Raw genomic sequence first — 15,063 nt, forward strand, 5'->3', positions numbered from 1 at the left:
TACTTATAAGAGCATTTTTTTTTTCTTTATTTAAGTTGAAGGGCAATTCTGCCTCTCTAGAAATTTTGAATAAAACCGTTAATTAAAGGTTTTTCTAAATTTATTTTTCTCCAAAATTATTTTCAATAAAATACTTTATAGAATTTTATTTATTATTATTTTTTTTTGTTCACCTTTTAACTACATTCTTTAAAAAAACCCGCTTCAAACAAGTTTCTAATGAGGACAAATTACGTTACTTAATTAAAAATTAAGTGAAAATTTACTATTGTAACTTATTACTCAATGTTTGTAAAACCATAAGCAACCCCTTGTCAAAATTTGAGGTTAGTTTGGTATTATTTTGCACCAAATTAAAAAATCATTTTCAACTCATTATGTCAAAAGTTGTATCAAATGAATAATGTTTAATTATTTTTTTCATTCTTAATGATTTATTTATCAAAAAAAATATTTATTTATTTTGTTTACTACTACATAAATTACTAAATAAATAAATTATGTTTTGTTAATGAAATTAATAAATACATTAATAAATTTAAAAAATGTAGTTATAATTAATTAAGAATTAGAATATGTTGTGTAATAATAAAATGACACAAATACCCTTAACAAAAATTTGATTTCACATGGGCAAAAAGGACATAAATCATTTTGGTACAAATTATGGTGTTGGATTGAAGAGGGATTTCACCAAATTTTTTGTGCAAAATGGTGAATGGTGCAAGGGTTGGAGATGTCCGCAATTACAAGCAATATCAAACAAGCACTTAAAAGTGTGATAAAAATAAAAATTAAGGATACAAAATGTAACAAGAGGTAAAAGTTGGAGACGACAATTACAATTTTAACCATATATTTTCACAATTTTAAGGTTATTTATTTGTTGAAGAATGTGAGACATCTGAATATTTTCTTCTAAATCTTTTAATTTAAAATCACTATTATGAGACCTTGGTACATGGAACGTTGATACGAGATATTTTACATATCATACAATGATATTTTGGAATTAGAGTACAAGAATTTTAGTTTTGGTCTTTTTTTTTTTTTTTCACACCATACCCTTCATCATGCACCCTTTTTCGTTCCAATAATTGAAGGCAAGACATAATCCTTAAGATTTATCTATTACTAAAATACGACACTACGCATATTGAATTAAAAAAAGAAAGCCCTTGATATAACCTAATTGAATATTTTTATTGTTACGTTAGATAATATTCTTCCCACTTTCATTTTTATATAATGGGGTATCTTAATTTTGGAGCTTATTATGGACACGAAACCATGTTGTCATGTATATTCGCGATGCATGTACAAATTGTACATGAAAGCATTAGAGGGATACGAGGACAACTTAAACAAATAATTCTTAAGCACATAAAATGGTTTCTCTGCAACAAAAATGACATATTGGGAATTTAAATGTAATAAAAAAAGATTAGGGACCCATTTGTTAATAAGACTATAGTTGAGGGACCATCTGCCACCTGGACTATCTAATCCGATTAAAGGAGGTACACTGCTCCATTCCAGTTAATGTTTCATTTCCTTTTTATTTATTTTACTAAAAATCAATTTCTGTAACAAAAATCAAAATCCAGATTGCAAATCAGATCTGATCGTTGCCTCTTCTAATTTACAGGCCACCTCTAACTCCCAGTAGCTTATTAAATTACTTGCTTTCTGTAGATCCATTGGTTTTTTCCACTAGCAAAACACACGAAAGAATGTAGCTGTCACTTGCCTCGGGTAATAATGCTTTGATCTCTCTCATTTTCTTGATGCGTTGCTATTTTTTGGTACTTTAATTCTGTGGGTCTGCCTCTTTTGTGTTCTCTTTCATGGATTCTTCATCTTCTGTGGTTTTGGTTTAAGGATGGAATATTATTATTATTATTATTATTATTATTATTTTTTTTTTTTTTATTTATGTGTGACCATTTTTAGTGATGTGGGAAGAATTTAGAATTACGTAAGTATAGTGGCGGCAGTCAACATTTTTTTAAGGAACAAATGGAATCGCTTTCATGTAGGTAGAATACCCATTTTTCTTGTTTTTCAGTTAGGTAGGACAGAATAGTGTAAATGCTGACAAAATAAGTTTAAATAATTCCAAACACTTGATGGCGAGAATTTAGAACATCTGTATATAGATTTTGACCCTTCTTACTTTCTCAAATTATATCAGCCCGTTGAAGAAGAAAAAGAAATTTTATTGGTGTTTTTAGTGAAGGGATAAGTCCCACGTCGAGTAAGCATAAAATTATAAACCATCATAATAAGGGTTGATCTTTAAGGAAAGGATCCCCAAGCCTTAATAGGTTTATTGGTTAGACTTTAATCAAGCAAGCATATGGCTTATTTATGTGAAATAGTATAAACACTCATTTGTCCTTGGTATGGTCATAATAAATGATGATTGGGTTATCAATGATGACAAACATAACCTACACGGAAAAGGTAAACATAAATTTTGGATCCCTTTTTCGCTGGATAGCACTTTTATTTTTCAGCAAGTCTTGTCCAAATGTATGTACTGTTAGCTTTTGTTTTAGGGGCCATTGCATTATGGATTGCTTATATATACTGTTGACTTTCTTCTTTAGTCATGGAGCCATTAAACTGGATATTAACTTTGAATTTTGGTGCTTGTATGTTTAAGAAGGAAATGAAAGCACCAGAAACTTGCAGAAAAGTTGCAAGGCACGCTTGGTTGTAAATATAAGTGGGTGGATAGTACACCACGAAAGGAAACAAAACGAGAATCCCTATTCCATACTTGACATTCTGCACTCCACACTGATCAATGGGGTCCGAGCAGAATCAATTTCCACAACTACCAGCTCCTCGGGTATTTTGATTTCTTACTCATTCACCATCTATTCAAGTTGGCGTGCTCATGTACTTGAACAGTTGAATGGAATTGACCCTCTGGAGTCATTATACTTTATATCTTTCTTGATGGTCCCTAACTTGTTACTGGGCCTGAATTTAAGGATGCTCAATTTTCTGACTAGCTTGAAAAATGGGTATGATGGAAGTAAACTTGTCATAACATAGAAGAGCAATGTATTTTGATTGTCTATGCCATCAATTAACTTTTGGAGTGTAAATTTAAGATTTAATGATTTACAAACTGACTTCGTGGTCAAAGCATAACAGAGCAAGCGTTTCAAGAACATAACTTCAGAAAATCTCCTTCTTATAGTAGTGTTGTACTTGCCCATATAATCCTGTTGAGAGTTAAAGCATTACACTAGTCCACTAAATTTTACTTTGAGACAGTATAGACCTTAGGATATATTCTGATTTTGCCCAAAAATTTAATATATTTAGATTATAAGTTATTTTGTAGCATTCTCGCTCTTACTGCAAACAAATTGTGTACTTAACTCATTTTATTTTAATTTGTTAAAATTCCTTTTTTAAGCATTAGAATTTCTCTATTACATATTCAGCTGATCTAAGGTATGGAATGTCACTTGTTGTCCCTTGTTACTGTCTTTTTTCCTGGATAATTGATAAATTCATTAAGACTTTAGTTTCCTAAGATCCTATTTGCATATTTTGAGAATTTTGAGGCCATTTCACAAAATTATATGCCTGTAATTAAATTAATAAAACAGAAATTATTTGGGAGACATTTTAAATTTATTTGGACTAAATGGACTTAAATTGAATAGTTTGGAACTTTTGGTTGATGTGATTCCCATGTTAGCCATCACTTTGTAACTTGGTATACTATTAATGGGCTTTCTAAATTTGTTCTTTTCCCCTTAACTAAATCAAACTAGTTCCAGATAGTGAAGTCCGGTCAGCTTTCTCAATTTGTGCTAATAGAAATCCATCGTTAATTGGCTTCTTAAATTGTAGAGTGAAATTGATGTATCACATATTCATATTTACATATGCTCTTCACTCTATTTTGTTACTTGTTTAGGAGAATGTGTTATGTTATGAGCTGGGCTGGACTGGACCAAATTACATTTCTTATAAATGGTAATGATATCGTCTAGGTGCATTATCTATTTCTCAAGTCTTACAATTTAAATATGAAATCCATTGATCTTTGATCTTATCATTTAGACTTCATTTGCCTGAGATAAATTTTTGTCAAGAATCAAGCTATATCACATATACTTTTTGTGAACTTTGTGGCCACTTCACAAAATTATATGCATTATATAGAATATTCTAAACAAGATACCGATTATAAATTTGTTTGAATTCCAAGTCTTACTTAAATCTATTGGAACTCTTGGTTGGAAGTGATTAGGTGCGTCCCACGTACTCCTGTTCACAAAAATAAGATTTGTTTGGTCATGCGTGGTTAAAACTTTTAATACCATCTTAGCCATACATTTTAGAAACGTTTAGGTAAATTACCATAAAATACTTAATGAGTGGATTGCTTCCAACATCAAAACCTATGGAGGAGAACTCAACTCAATCCTTACCGTCTCTGTATTTAGGATTAAATATTCTGATGTTAATTTAATACCAGGTCCAAACACAATGTTTAAGTTGAGTTGTAGTCAATGCGGTTAGTATAGGCATACTATTTGAGAATGTGGTTGAATAATTGAAATTTGACCATTTTTATATTGCTGAATGAGCCTCTCATATCTGTTCAAGTGATTAGAGTTTTTATGTCATTGGAGCATCATTTTAATCGAACTTAGCATTACTTGCATAGAATCCTGTTTTGGTTGCACTTTTACTGGCCGGGGGCTCGTGCGGATTTATTTGAATGGATAGTTAATATATCCTTTCGACATTGATGTTACCGACGGTGGTGAAGTGGAAAAGGAACTGATATAATAAGAACAGTAAGAAAAATATGATAATAATGACGTAAAGGATTAGCACCACTCTGAACAAATTAGATCTAATATTCTCCTTACATGTTATGCATAGGAGTAGATGCATTTATTTGCTAATGTATCGCATGGAGTGCCCTCAAACTACGTACTAAGAGAATTGGTTACATGATATGTAAAGTGAGTGCATATCCTCATCTGTTTTATTATAACCTTGCTATTAATGAAATCCTACTTTCGTGGGTTCTTGGTGTCCTATTTTCACCTTTACTCTTTCTGGTTCAAATTCCATTTTAGTTAATTCTTTTACATTTTGTTATGAACCTTTGTTCCATGAGCATTTGAGGGCTAATGCGTTACCATTTTGATACTTGACAGGTAAAGAGATGGGGATGCTGTTGGGGTGGAATGTCTTGTTTTGGCAAACAAAAAGGTGGAAAACGTATTGTACCTGCATCTCGCAGTCCAGAGGCCAATTCTTTATCAAATCAGCCAGATGGACATCTGGCTGGTGGATTGCCTAATCAGTCTACATCTATTTTAGCCCCACCATCTTCACCTGTGTCCTTCTCGAATTCTGCACTCCCTTCAACAACTCAGTCACCCAATTGTTACTTGTCAGCCAATTCGCCAGGAGGTCCTTCATCTACTATGTTCGTCACAGGTCCATATGCCCATGAGACACAACTCGTATCTCCTCCCGTATTCTCGACTTTCACAACTGAACCATCTACAGCTCCTCTAACTCCCCCACCCGAGTTGGCACATATCACTACTCCCTCTTCACCAGATGTGCCTTATGCTCGATTCCTTTCATCTTCTGCCAATCTTAAAGCCACTGATAAAGACAGACAGATTAATGCCAATGATCTTCAAATGAATTATTCACTTTATCCTGAAAGTCCCGCTAGCAGTCTCAGATCACCTGTTTCAAGAACATCTGGTGATGGCCTATCATCATCTTTTCGTGAAAGGGAGATTCCTCTGCTATGGGATACTTCGATTCTTTCACAAGAGACTGCATGCACAAAATCTGAGTCGGGCAGGTTACTTGGGCTTCAACCAGTTGGTGTCTCCACATTGCGACAAGATTCCAATTTTTTCTGCCCAGAAACATTTGCTCAATTCTACTTGGACCACTCTACATTTTCTCATTCTGGTGGTAGGCTGAGTATTTCCAGGGAATCAGATGCATATTCAAGTTATGGAAATGGGCATCAGAATAGGCAGAATAAAACTTGCAAACCAGATGTTGAGGAAATCGAAGCTTACAGAGCATCCTTTGGGTTCAGTGCTGATGAAATCATCACTACAACTCAATATGTGGAAATTTCTGATATCACAGATGATTCCTTTAGCATGACACCTTGTACTTCTAATCAGCCGCATGAAGGGGAACATATCATAACTGCCCCAACAGTCGAAAATCCACTAGCAAAGAAGACACATGAAGATTTTCCAAGCCCACAGTTTGGTAAAGCGAAACAGAATCATGATGAGGGGGCACACTTTGGTATGCCTGGTTCATGCAATGGTTTCGAAGGTTAACTATTTCACTCACAGTACCTGAGCTAAGTGCCTGATTTTAAAGTTTAAACTAATAAGAATAAGTGAACTCCTAACGTAATTTAATTGAAGTGCCTGTACCTATCATTTTGTTAGATCTTCTAGCTTCTGCTTTCTCCTGTGTAGTGCCTGCCCTAAAAATTACATTATATTCAATATACTAGTGTATTCAATGCTGGCGGTACAGTTTTGATATTTATTTGGGTCCTATCAATCCCATTTTGATTAAAGTTTATTATTTGCTGGTGTTCATAGGCTCTATCATGCATTCATGATTGAATCTGTATTACCAGATCGAATGTAGTTTATGATAACATTTTTTTCTCACCTTTTTTACTTTTACATCTCAGTTCATGTTCCACACAGTCGATTTGGAGATGGTTCTGCAAGAAACGATCCTGATAACTACAGTGTGAGTGATAATGATGACTTATTCCATAACGTGGAAGCTTCCAGAATCAGCCAGAAACATCATTTGTGCTCTTCAAATTCTGATACAGAAATCGAGTATAGGAGAGGACGAAGCATGAGAGGAGGACGAAGCTTAAGACAATGCTAAGGTTACTTTTCATGGCACGACTTTCTCATGAACTCTTGTATGTATTTAAGCTTTCGTGTCCAGGGTTCTGTGACAAATAATCTGACATTTGCTCCAAGCCTTCCTTTTTTGCGAATTTGCACATCTGTCGGGATTGTAAACTTACTATCCCAACAGTACCATTGGTGGCTGTCCAGGGTAAAAGTATCAAATGATACAATTTGGTATCTTTGTATATGTTTTGAATCTTCTATTCAAAATGCTAGCTTAAATCCTTGTTTTGATTATACATACATACATACATACATACATATATATATATATATAGAGAGAGAGAGAGAGAGAGAGAGAGAGCTACTTTATTTAAAAACTTAACGTTGATATGGGATTTAAGAAATCTAAAAATAACATGCAATGCATATTGACTAATACATCTTGTTATGAAGAGGAAAATAATAAAAAAAGAAGACTTGAGCCATCAAATTTCATTGTCAAATAAAGTTATATTGAAAATATGCTCTTTACAGTAATGAATATTGTAGAAGTAGTTGATATTGCCACTTCTTTCTTTGGTTCCACTTAAAATACATGAAACTAAATTGCATCTAGTTATTTTCCAGTAAAATTGGTTCATTGAATGTATGGATACACATGTCAACTGATTAAATCAAATCTGTAAATGGTAGAATTGGAATGATCTAGCTATAGCTTAGATTAATGGGCAATCAAATTAATGAATACCCAACATTTGCGTATTGTTTTATTTATGTTTCTACCTTTTTCTTGTGGCATTCCTATCATCAACCTTCCATTAATTAGCATATCTTATCTTTGATGACAAAGCACGCTAAAAGAATAATTGGAGAAACACTGTTATTAGAGTAATGTTATTCAGCACTATTAGTGTTAATTACTATTTTAGATGGCAATTGTATGAGATTAAATGATATATTCATTTAAATACAACATTACACGATTCATTTAATTGAATCTATTATGTGCGGTCACCTAATTTAGTGCTCTAGCACCAAGAATACTATATAGCGCTATTAAATTATTATCATCACATTGGGACTTGTAACATTGTAACATTTTAAACTTTAAACAATGCTATTTGTCATTATGAGAAATTTCGTACATGTTTCCTTAAGGATTCTAGATTATTATATAGGATTTTCACTAATGGGTACTGAACTTTCACATGTTTTTGACTCATCACTGAACTTTATAAAATATTTCATTTAAGTCAATTCAAATTTAACATCTATTTTTTAATTGAATATTCTTCGTTTTCATGTGCCAACTTGCAGGATTTAACTGAAAACACTAATAGTTTGATGACTTTGCACACAAACACAAAAAAACTAAATGTCGAATTAAAGAAGTGGTCTGAACGAAATATTTTATAAAGTTTAGTGAGGAGTTCGAAACAAATTAAAATTCAGTGACCAAGGTAATAGTAAGTACAAAGTTCAGTGACCATCAATGAAATTCCCTTATTTAACAATGATAAACTTCCTCTTTTTTCAAATTTAAAATATGTATAAAGTTCATCTTCAACCGCGATTTATGCTACTGGCTAGCTTTCCCCATTCATAGCAAGTGTATTCTAGATCATACTCTGCAGTCGACCCAAACTGAATTTATAAAATCACACAACCCATTTTTGATTTTTTCTGTAGATTCAGTGTTTGAGCTTCAGTAACTGAAGCTGAATTCTCTTATTTGATCGTTTTGAGATTTTGTATTTCTTAAGATTTTTGTTAAACGGGAAATAGGAATATGTCTAACAACTATTATGATAATTGGGAGAGACTCGTGGAAGTTGTACTTCGAAGAGAAAGAGACCGAGAAGTTGCTTTAGCTGATTCGAGGGAATCAAGTTTCAGATCCACATCCTCTAGATCCAGATTCAGGCCCAGTTCTTCATTTCATGAGCAGAATTCTTTAGGTGACTCGAATAAATTAAGTTTCAGATCCATATCCTCTAGTTCCAGATTCAGGCCCGATTCTTCAGTTCGTGAGCAGAATCCTCAGCTTGAAGCTTATAATTCCAATAATGTAAATTTGCTTGGAGACAAAATGGTAATCTGTTTGATAATTCTTTGTTCTTTGTGAAGCTTCTTACTTATAGATGAATCTGTCAGCTATATGATCAAATAACGAAATTTTAAGATGGACTCATGAAGTCATTATGGTTTAGAAAACTTTCCAATTTTAGAACGATCACTTTCTGTTGCACATGCCTGCAGCTTTCCTGGGTTCGAGTGGGTATGCACAAGTGGTTCAACGTCACCACCAACAATCTCGATTACTCCGCTGACATAGACTCGGACTCCGACTCCGACTCGGACTCCGACTCCAATCCAGGTCCACTTCCGTAGACCTTGATCCTTCTTTATTTCTCACTTGACATTTAACATATTTAGTACATAGCATTGGACACACCGAATGTTATACTTAATAGAATTTCAATGTGTAATAATATTTAATCCACACGGCCAAAAATTGGAATAACGAATTATTTCTGCCTTCAAAGTTTTTAGTTTCTCCTTTTGGCTATAGCAGAATATTGTCAATGGCGAGGAGATTCACGGTTTAAGAACGATTGAAATGATGGAGTTCAGGTTGATGACTATGGTAGTATGCTTTTTTCGAAGTTCAGGGTTTAGATTTTCCCGTCAACTTTATTAAGATCTGTGTTACTGATGCAGTTTTGATAAACTTTTTCATTTCATTTTTTTTTGTGGGGGGTTGGGGGGAATTGAAATTGAGAGGTGCTACAAGTACGGGGCTCTGTTTTATAGACCCCTGCCAGAACACACACACGCATGGGTCATGGTGTTTTTTTTTCTTCTAGTTTTTTGGTTGAATCACCCTACTGTGCCGGAAGAAATTTTGCCAACCTCCCTGACCGATTCTCACATAGGGAGTGGGCCCACCTTTTTTTTTTTTTTGGCATTTTTTTATTTTTGCGGGCTCCATGCATTATGAGGATCTGTCAAACAAGTGGGTAGAAATCTTCTGGCAAATGAGTTTTATCCTTTTTGGTTAGAAATTTGTCTTAGACACTTGGGCCCCATTAGGTTTACATTTCAGTTTTCTGTTTCGAGAGTCATTGCAAAAAATTCATTTGATTTAACATCTTGAAAAATTGTTTTTCAAAATAGAAAACTGGAATATACGTTTTGTTTAAAATTTTTAGAAATTGTTTTATGACATTTTATTCAAATAACTTTGATTATTCAATAAAATTGAACAAAATTTATGCTAAAATATTATCAAGTAATATATACATTTTAAGTGTTTGATTTTGTCATTGGAAGGAGGAATTTGATTGCTTTTATTCTCATGTTTTAAATATGTCGAAAATATGTTGAGTTTTATGTTAAAAATTTAGCCCCTGTTTGTTTCCCATTAATTCTTCATTAAAATGAAAAATATGACTGTTATTGATCACATCAAACAACCAAATTCGAATTTCTATCTCTTGTGTGTGATCCATAACGACTATATTTTTCATTCTCATTTTTACAAAAATAGGAAACAAACGCCCCCTTAATTTTATTTTAAGCTCCTGTTTGATCCCCCATTTTTATAAGAATGCATTTTTTTACTTTTCATTTTCAATCACACATTCTTCTATAAAATAATAATACACGTATTTCAAAAAAAAATTCTTACTTTTTAACCACACATTCTCCACAAAATCACTATTTCATAATACATTTTCCCCCAAAAATGGGGATCAAACAGGGGCTAAAAAATGTATTTTTCAAAATTACCAAACCAATCAAGTTTTAGATGTTTTACAAAATTGAAAAAAATTTGAGAACAGAAATCCAAGCGCCCCTCACCTTTTCGGGTTGTGGGAATTTTTAACATTATATTATCGTGCATTTGAAATGGTTAATTAACTTTGGCCCTCGTTATATAAATAAAGAACTAAAGGTTTGGTGCATCTTGTTGAAAGGATTGTGTTTCATTTATCTAATTGAAGGATCTTTTAGCATTGTGGATGCACATTTTAAAATACAAATTTCAATTTCTGATGGAACTCTGCACTTGGAAGTAAAAGTAGAAAAAGGAATAAATATAGTGATAATTTGATTTTTCATCACCGAAATGATGATTCATTCGAATTGACATGAGAGTCGTACTACATTGCATAGACAGAGGATGCAAGTGTTATCTGAAATGATTGGGCGATACAACAATCTATTAGATCGTGTCCTTAGACATCGTAATGCAATCATATCTCATCTCAACTGAGCACGCTTGTTCCTGAAAATATTTTCTCATTTAGGTGTCGTAAAAAATTAAGAATTTCAATTGTTAGAATAAATAGGTCTTCAAATTGTGTGGTGACCACTGAATAATTTTCTTCAGCTTGAGTTGGGTTAAAAGCGTGGGGAGCACTTTACCACTGAACTAATGGCCCATCGTACGAGCCTCCCACTGAGGGCCCACTATGCCAAAAGCGAATCTCCACGCTTTTTAGCATGAGATTTTGAGTCTTGCGTGTCTACCATTTCACCACCAAAATCGTGCATGAGACTTTCATCTCACACGGCTCCTAAGTAATAAAAGAAAGAACTTGCTTGGCCTGTGAGGGTTCTCAGCCACATAGATAGTTCAATGTGCTCATCGGCGTTGACCACCCGATTATTGCAATTGCTTAGGATACCCTTTTTTAGCTTTTCTATGGGGGGTATTGTTCATCTACATCTATTCCAGTGAGCCGTCTATCGAATTATATGTATTCAATTTCACCAAAGAAAAATGACCCACGATTCACGGCAATTAGGAATAGAATCTACATCAATGAAAGGTCTAAATAGTGGAATAAAGGTCTCCATTGCTATTTGATCAAGTGTCGTTAGTTAGAGTTAATTGAATCAATGCAATACAGCGCCAAGTGCTCCGTGACAAAGTTCATGCTCCTTAGGCCGTTTTCTACTAGGCTTATAGTGTATAATTAACCTTTCCTTTGAATTCTTAAATGCGATTATTACCTATGTACTTTTGAATTCCAGAGGTTCTACCTAGGATAAGGAGAAAGTCGGAGACATCTAGGACTCGATATATAAACACAAAGGAAATCAGGTAGAATTTTCTTGCCATTTTGATGATATAATGCTAAAGCTAATTTACTAATGCAAGCATCATTATATTATTATGTCGAGTTAGTGGATTAGCCTTATTCTTTCTATTATGTCTTTGTCGTTTGCTAGAATATGCGCGAGCACATGGAATGTTGGAGGAAGAGTTCCTCCAGATGACCTAGATCTAGACGGATGGTTAGATGTTGATGACCCTGCTCATGTATATGTAATTGGGTAAGTCAATCTCTGTATCTTCTTGCTTGTAATCTACATTAGATCAGTCTCCAAGTTCATTTGTTTCACTTACGTCAGTTTCCACAGTTAATTATATTGCCCATCTATTTCTATCATGGCCACCTACTAAAATTAGGTAACTTGCATATGAATTGATCTTGGAATAGTCCTTAACGATCAAAGTCAAGTCATGAACCCGTATTAATGAAGCAAATTAAATGAAATAAAATTTTTGATCTTGATATGTTGAATTCCCTACACGTTTTATGTGTAGATCCTCTTTTTAATAGCCAAATTTCCACTAAATATTTATTATGTGGCTACAAAATCCTTGGTGCTTCTTTTGATGAGTGCATCATATACACAGCCTTCAGGATATTATACCATTAAATGCTGGTAATATATTTGGTGCTGAAGACCGGCGCCGAGTTTCAATATGGGAAAACAGAATTCGTAGAACTCTGAAAAAAATTCTGCCGGCCACTAAATTCAGATGCTACAATGATCCTCCTCCTCCATCAAGGTTTAAGACATCTGAAGATGCCCCATACATAGATGAAAGCTCACAGACTGACAGTGACATTGAAGAAGAAATCTGCCCACTAAATGAAGAATTGAACTTTGTTAATGAAGAAAATGTCGTTGATCTCGATGCTTCTGTTTCCATTGACAAACACAACTTGGGAATTTCAGTTGACAAGGAGTTGCAGCGCCAATTTTATTCTCCAATTACGCTGGACAGATCGAACCGCATCAGGGCAGAGGATTCTGTAGAAAATGTAGCATTGCCAAGAACCCAGTACATCAATAAATTACCCAGAAAGCTAAGTGGGACAGAACGCATTGGTTTAAGCTTGCCAGAGCCACCTCTACATCTTTTGGGTCAGCATGTTTTTGAGAGAACTAATTCCTTCAAATCTTTCAAAGCTTACAAATCTTTCAGGACATATAGTTCTTTCGAGTCAAACATGGCCTCACTTGCCAAGTTTGACCTCAAAAGCCCGAAAAACCGGAAAAAAAGGTCAACTTACGTTAAAATAGTAAGCAAGCAAATGGTTGGAATTTTCCTTACCATCTGGGTTCGCAGAAGCATGCGAAAGCTGATACAGAACTTAAATGTGTCTTCTGTTGGTGTTGGTGCCATGAGCTATATAGGCAACAAGGTTAGTTCCTTTTTATAATTGTAGCTTGGAGTTATAATAGTACTTCTGGATGCTCTTATTACTTATTACTTTTCAATGTTATAATAAATAGATTGGGAATCAATCTTGTTAGCCACTATTAACTAACCCTCTATGCTGTCATATACTTCAGGTAGTTATTTTTTTTGGCAGTGAAAGGATATATTTTCGTATATGAGCAGTGTAACAATTGTTAGAATAAATAGGTCTTCAAATTGTGTGGTGACCACTGAATAATTTTCTTCAGCTTGAGTTGGGTTAAAAGCGTGGGGCGCACTTTACCACTGAGCTAATGGCCTATCGTACGAGCCTCCCACTGGGGGCCCACTATGCCAAAAGCGAATCTCCACGCTTTTTAGCATGAGATTTTGAGTCTTGCGTGTCTACCATTTCACCACCAAAATCGTGCATGAGACTTTCATCTCACACGGTATTTTCCTTACCATCTGGGTTCGCAGAAGCATGCGAAAGCTGATACAGAACTTAAATGTGTCTTCTGTTGGTGTTGGTGCCATGAGCTATATAGGCAACAAGGTTAGTTCCTTTTTATAATTGTAGCTTGGAGTTATAATAGTACTTCTGGATGCTCTTATTACTTATTACTTTTCAATGTTATAATAAATAGATTGGGAATCAATCTTGTTAGCCACTATTAACTAACCCTCTATGCTGTCATATACTTCAGGTAGTTATTTTTTTTGGCAGTGAAAGGATATATTTTCGTATATGAGCAGTGTAACCATATTTCATATTTGTGCTCAGAAATTTATTTCAAATGTAAATCTACACACATATCTAGGATGAGAATATGTATTTCAGACTCGAGATTCTACATTTGAATTGAGGATGATAATAAACGAAAAGCTGAAAGTCGTAGTCAAACTTTCTTCTACAACCAGGATTCCCAGTCCGACTGCTTGTATGGTCTTATTCATGTTTTATTGTTCTTCCCTCATCATTCAATTGTTTGAGCTGGCTGAGCAAATGACCTAGGGAGAGGGAAGTATAAAAGACGATTAGAAGTGTTAAGGTGACTGTTTATGAAGGTATCCATCTCAAAAGTTAATTTTCAGGAGTTTTTCGCAGCCAGACAAACAATCTAGGGAGAAAGAAATATTAAAGACGATGAGAAGTGTCTATCTCTACAAGACTAAGGTTACTGTTTGTGAACATGTCCATCCTTTAGAAGTTAATCCTCAGATCAGCACTATAGGTCTTGGAGATTTTCCCGAAACCTTTAATGCTTCCAGAATATAAAGTTCTTGTATTAATAAATAAGACTCTTGATTTCTAGTTATGTATTGAACACATATTTGATGACTGATCGACATAATTTCTGCTTTGACGATTTCCTCGTCACCCTGTAAAGGCCTCTTAATTGTTTGCTTTATTGTGGGTGATGACGAGTATTTTTTCTATTTAGAACCACGATATTGTTGCTTTAAATAGAATGCTAAGTAGACAGAAGTCACAAAACTGGCATAACGTGTTCTCCCGTTTAGCTTAGCTAAGCTTTCCCCATAATATGTTTTGATGAGATAATAATTCTATTTTTGATGTAAAACGAGCAAACAATCTCTCTACACCAACATTTTTGAATCTTATCGTTTTAG

At 34.1% G+C, this 15,063-nt stretch overlaps 2 protein-coding genes across 4 annotated transcripts; both read left to right on the forward strand.

Moving 5' to 3' along the window:
* The first annotated feature begins 1,550 nt into the window (after nucleotides 1–1,550).
* On the forward strand, nucleotides 1,551–7,206 carry LOC111372307 (uncharacterized protein At1g76660-like). Of its 3 annotated transcripts, XM_022994579.1 has the most exons (5): nucleotides 1,551–1,755; nucleotides 2,669–2,857; nucleotides 3,947–4,005; nucleotides 5,205–6,369; nucleotides 6,743–7,206. In XM_022994579.1, exons 3-5 carry the CDS (start codon nucleotides 4,003–4,005, stop codon nucleotides 6,949–6,951), a joined length of 1,377 nt encoding a protein of 458 aa, XP_022850347.1. In that variant the 5' UTR covers nucleotides 1,551–1,755; nucleotides 2,669–2,857; nucleotides 3,947–4,002; the 3' UTR covers nucleotides 6,952–7,206. The 3 variants fall into 3 exon arrangements, with proteins under 3 accessions (XP_022850347.1, XP_022850345.1, XP_022850346.1); XM_022994577.1 differs by lacking the exon at nucleotides 3,947–4,005; XM_022994578.1 differs by lacking the exon at nucleotides 3,947–4,005 and having other exon boundaries at nucleotides 2,672–2,857.
* A 983-nt stretch (nucleotides 7,207–8,189) lies between these two features.
* On the forward strand, nucleotides 8,190–13,495 carry LOC111372308 (type I inositol polyphosphate 5-phosphatase 1-like). Its single transcript, XM_022994580.1, has 6 exons — nucleotides 8,190–8,834; nucleotides 8,901–9,015; nucleotides 9,183–9,300; nucleotides 11,967–12,036; nucleotides 12,165–12,269; nucleotides 12,637–13,495. The coding sequence occupies exons 1-6, from the start codon at nucleotides 8,713–8,715 to the stop codon at nucleotides 13,448–13,450; spliced, it is 1,344 nt and encodes a 447-aa protein (XP_022850348.1). The 5' UTR covers nucleotides 8,190–8,712; the 3' UTR covers nucleotides 13,451–13,495.
* The last annotated feature ends 1,568 nt before the right edge of the window (nucleotides 13,496–15,063 follow it).

Source organism: Olea europaea, chromosome 23 (assembly GCF_002742605.1).
Source record: "Olea europaea var. sylvestris chromosome 23, O_europaea_v1, whole genome shotgun sequence".
Lineage (NCBI taxonomy): Eukaryota > Viridiplantae > Streptophyta > Magnoliopsida > Lamiales > Oleaceae > Olea > Olea europaea.

Excerpts from the sequence above, each read along its gene's own strand:
- LOC111372308 (XM_022994580.1), top strand. The coding sequence starts at position 8,713 with ATGTCTAACAACTATTATGATAATTGGGAGAGACTCGTGGAAGTTGTA. Across the intron at positions 8,835-8,900 it reads TTCAGATCCACATCCTCTAG|TTTCAGATCCATATCCTCTA; the intron begins ATCCAGATTCAG and ends GAATAAATTAAG. Across the intron at positions 9,301-11,966 it reads GGACTCCGACTCCAATCCAG|AGGTTCTACCTAGGATAAGG; the intron begins GTCCACTTCCGT and ends TTTGAATTCCAG.
- LOC111372307 (XM_022994577.1), top strand. The coding sequence starts at position 2,813 with ATGGGGTCCGAGCAGAATCAATTTCCACAACTACCAGCTCCTCGG. Across the intron at positions 2,858-5,204 it reads CACAACTACCAGCTCCTCGG|GTAAAGAGATGGGGATGCTG; the intron begins GTATTTTGATTT and ends GATACTTGACAG. Across the intron at positions 6,370-6,742 it reads TTCATGCAATGGTTTCGAAG|TTCATGTTCCACACAGTCGA; the intron begins GTTAACTATTTC and ends TTTACATCTCAG.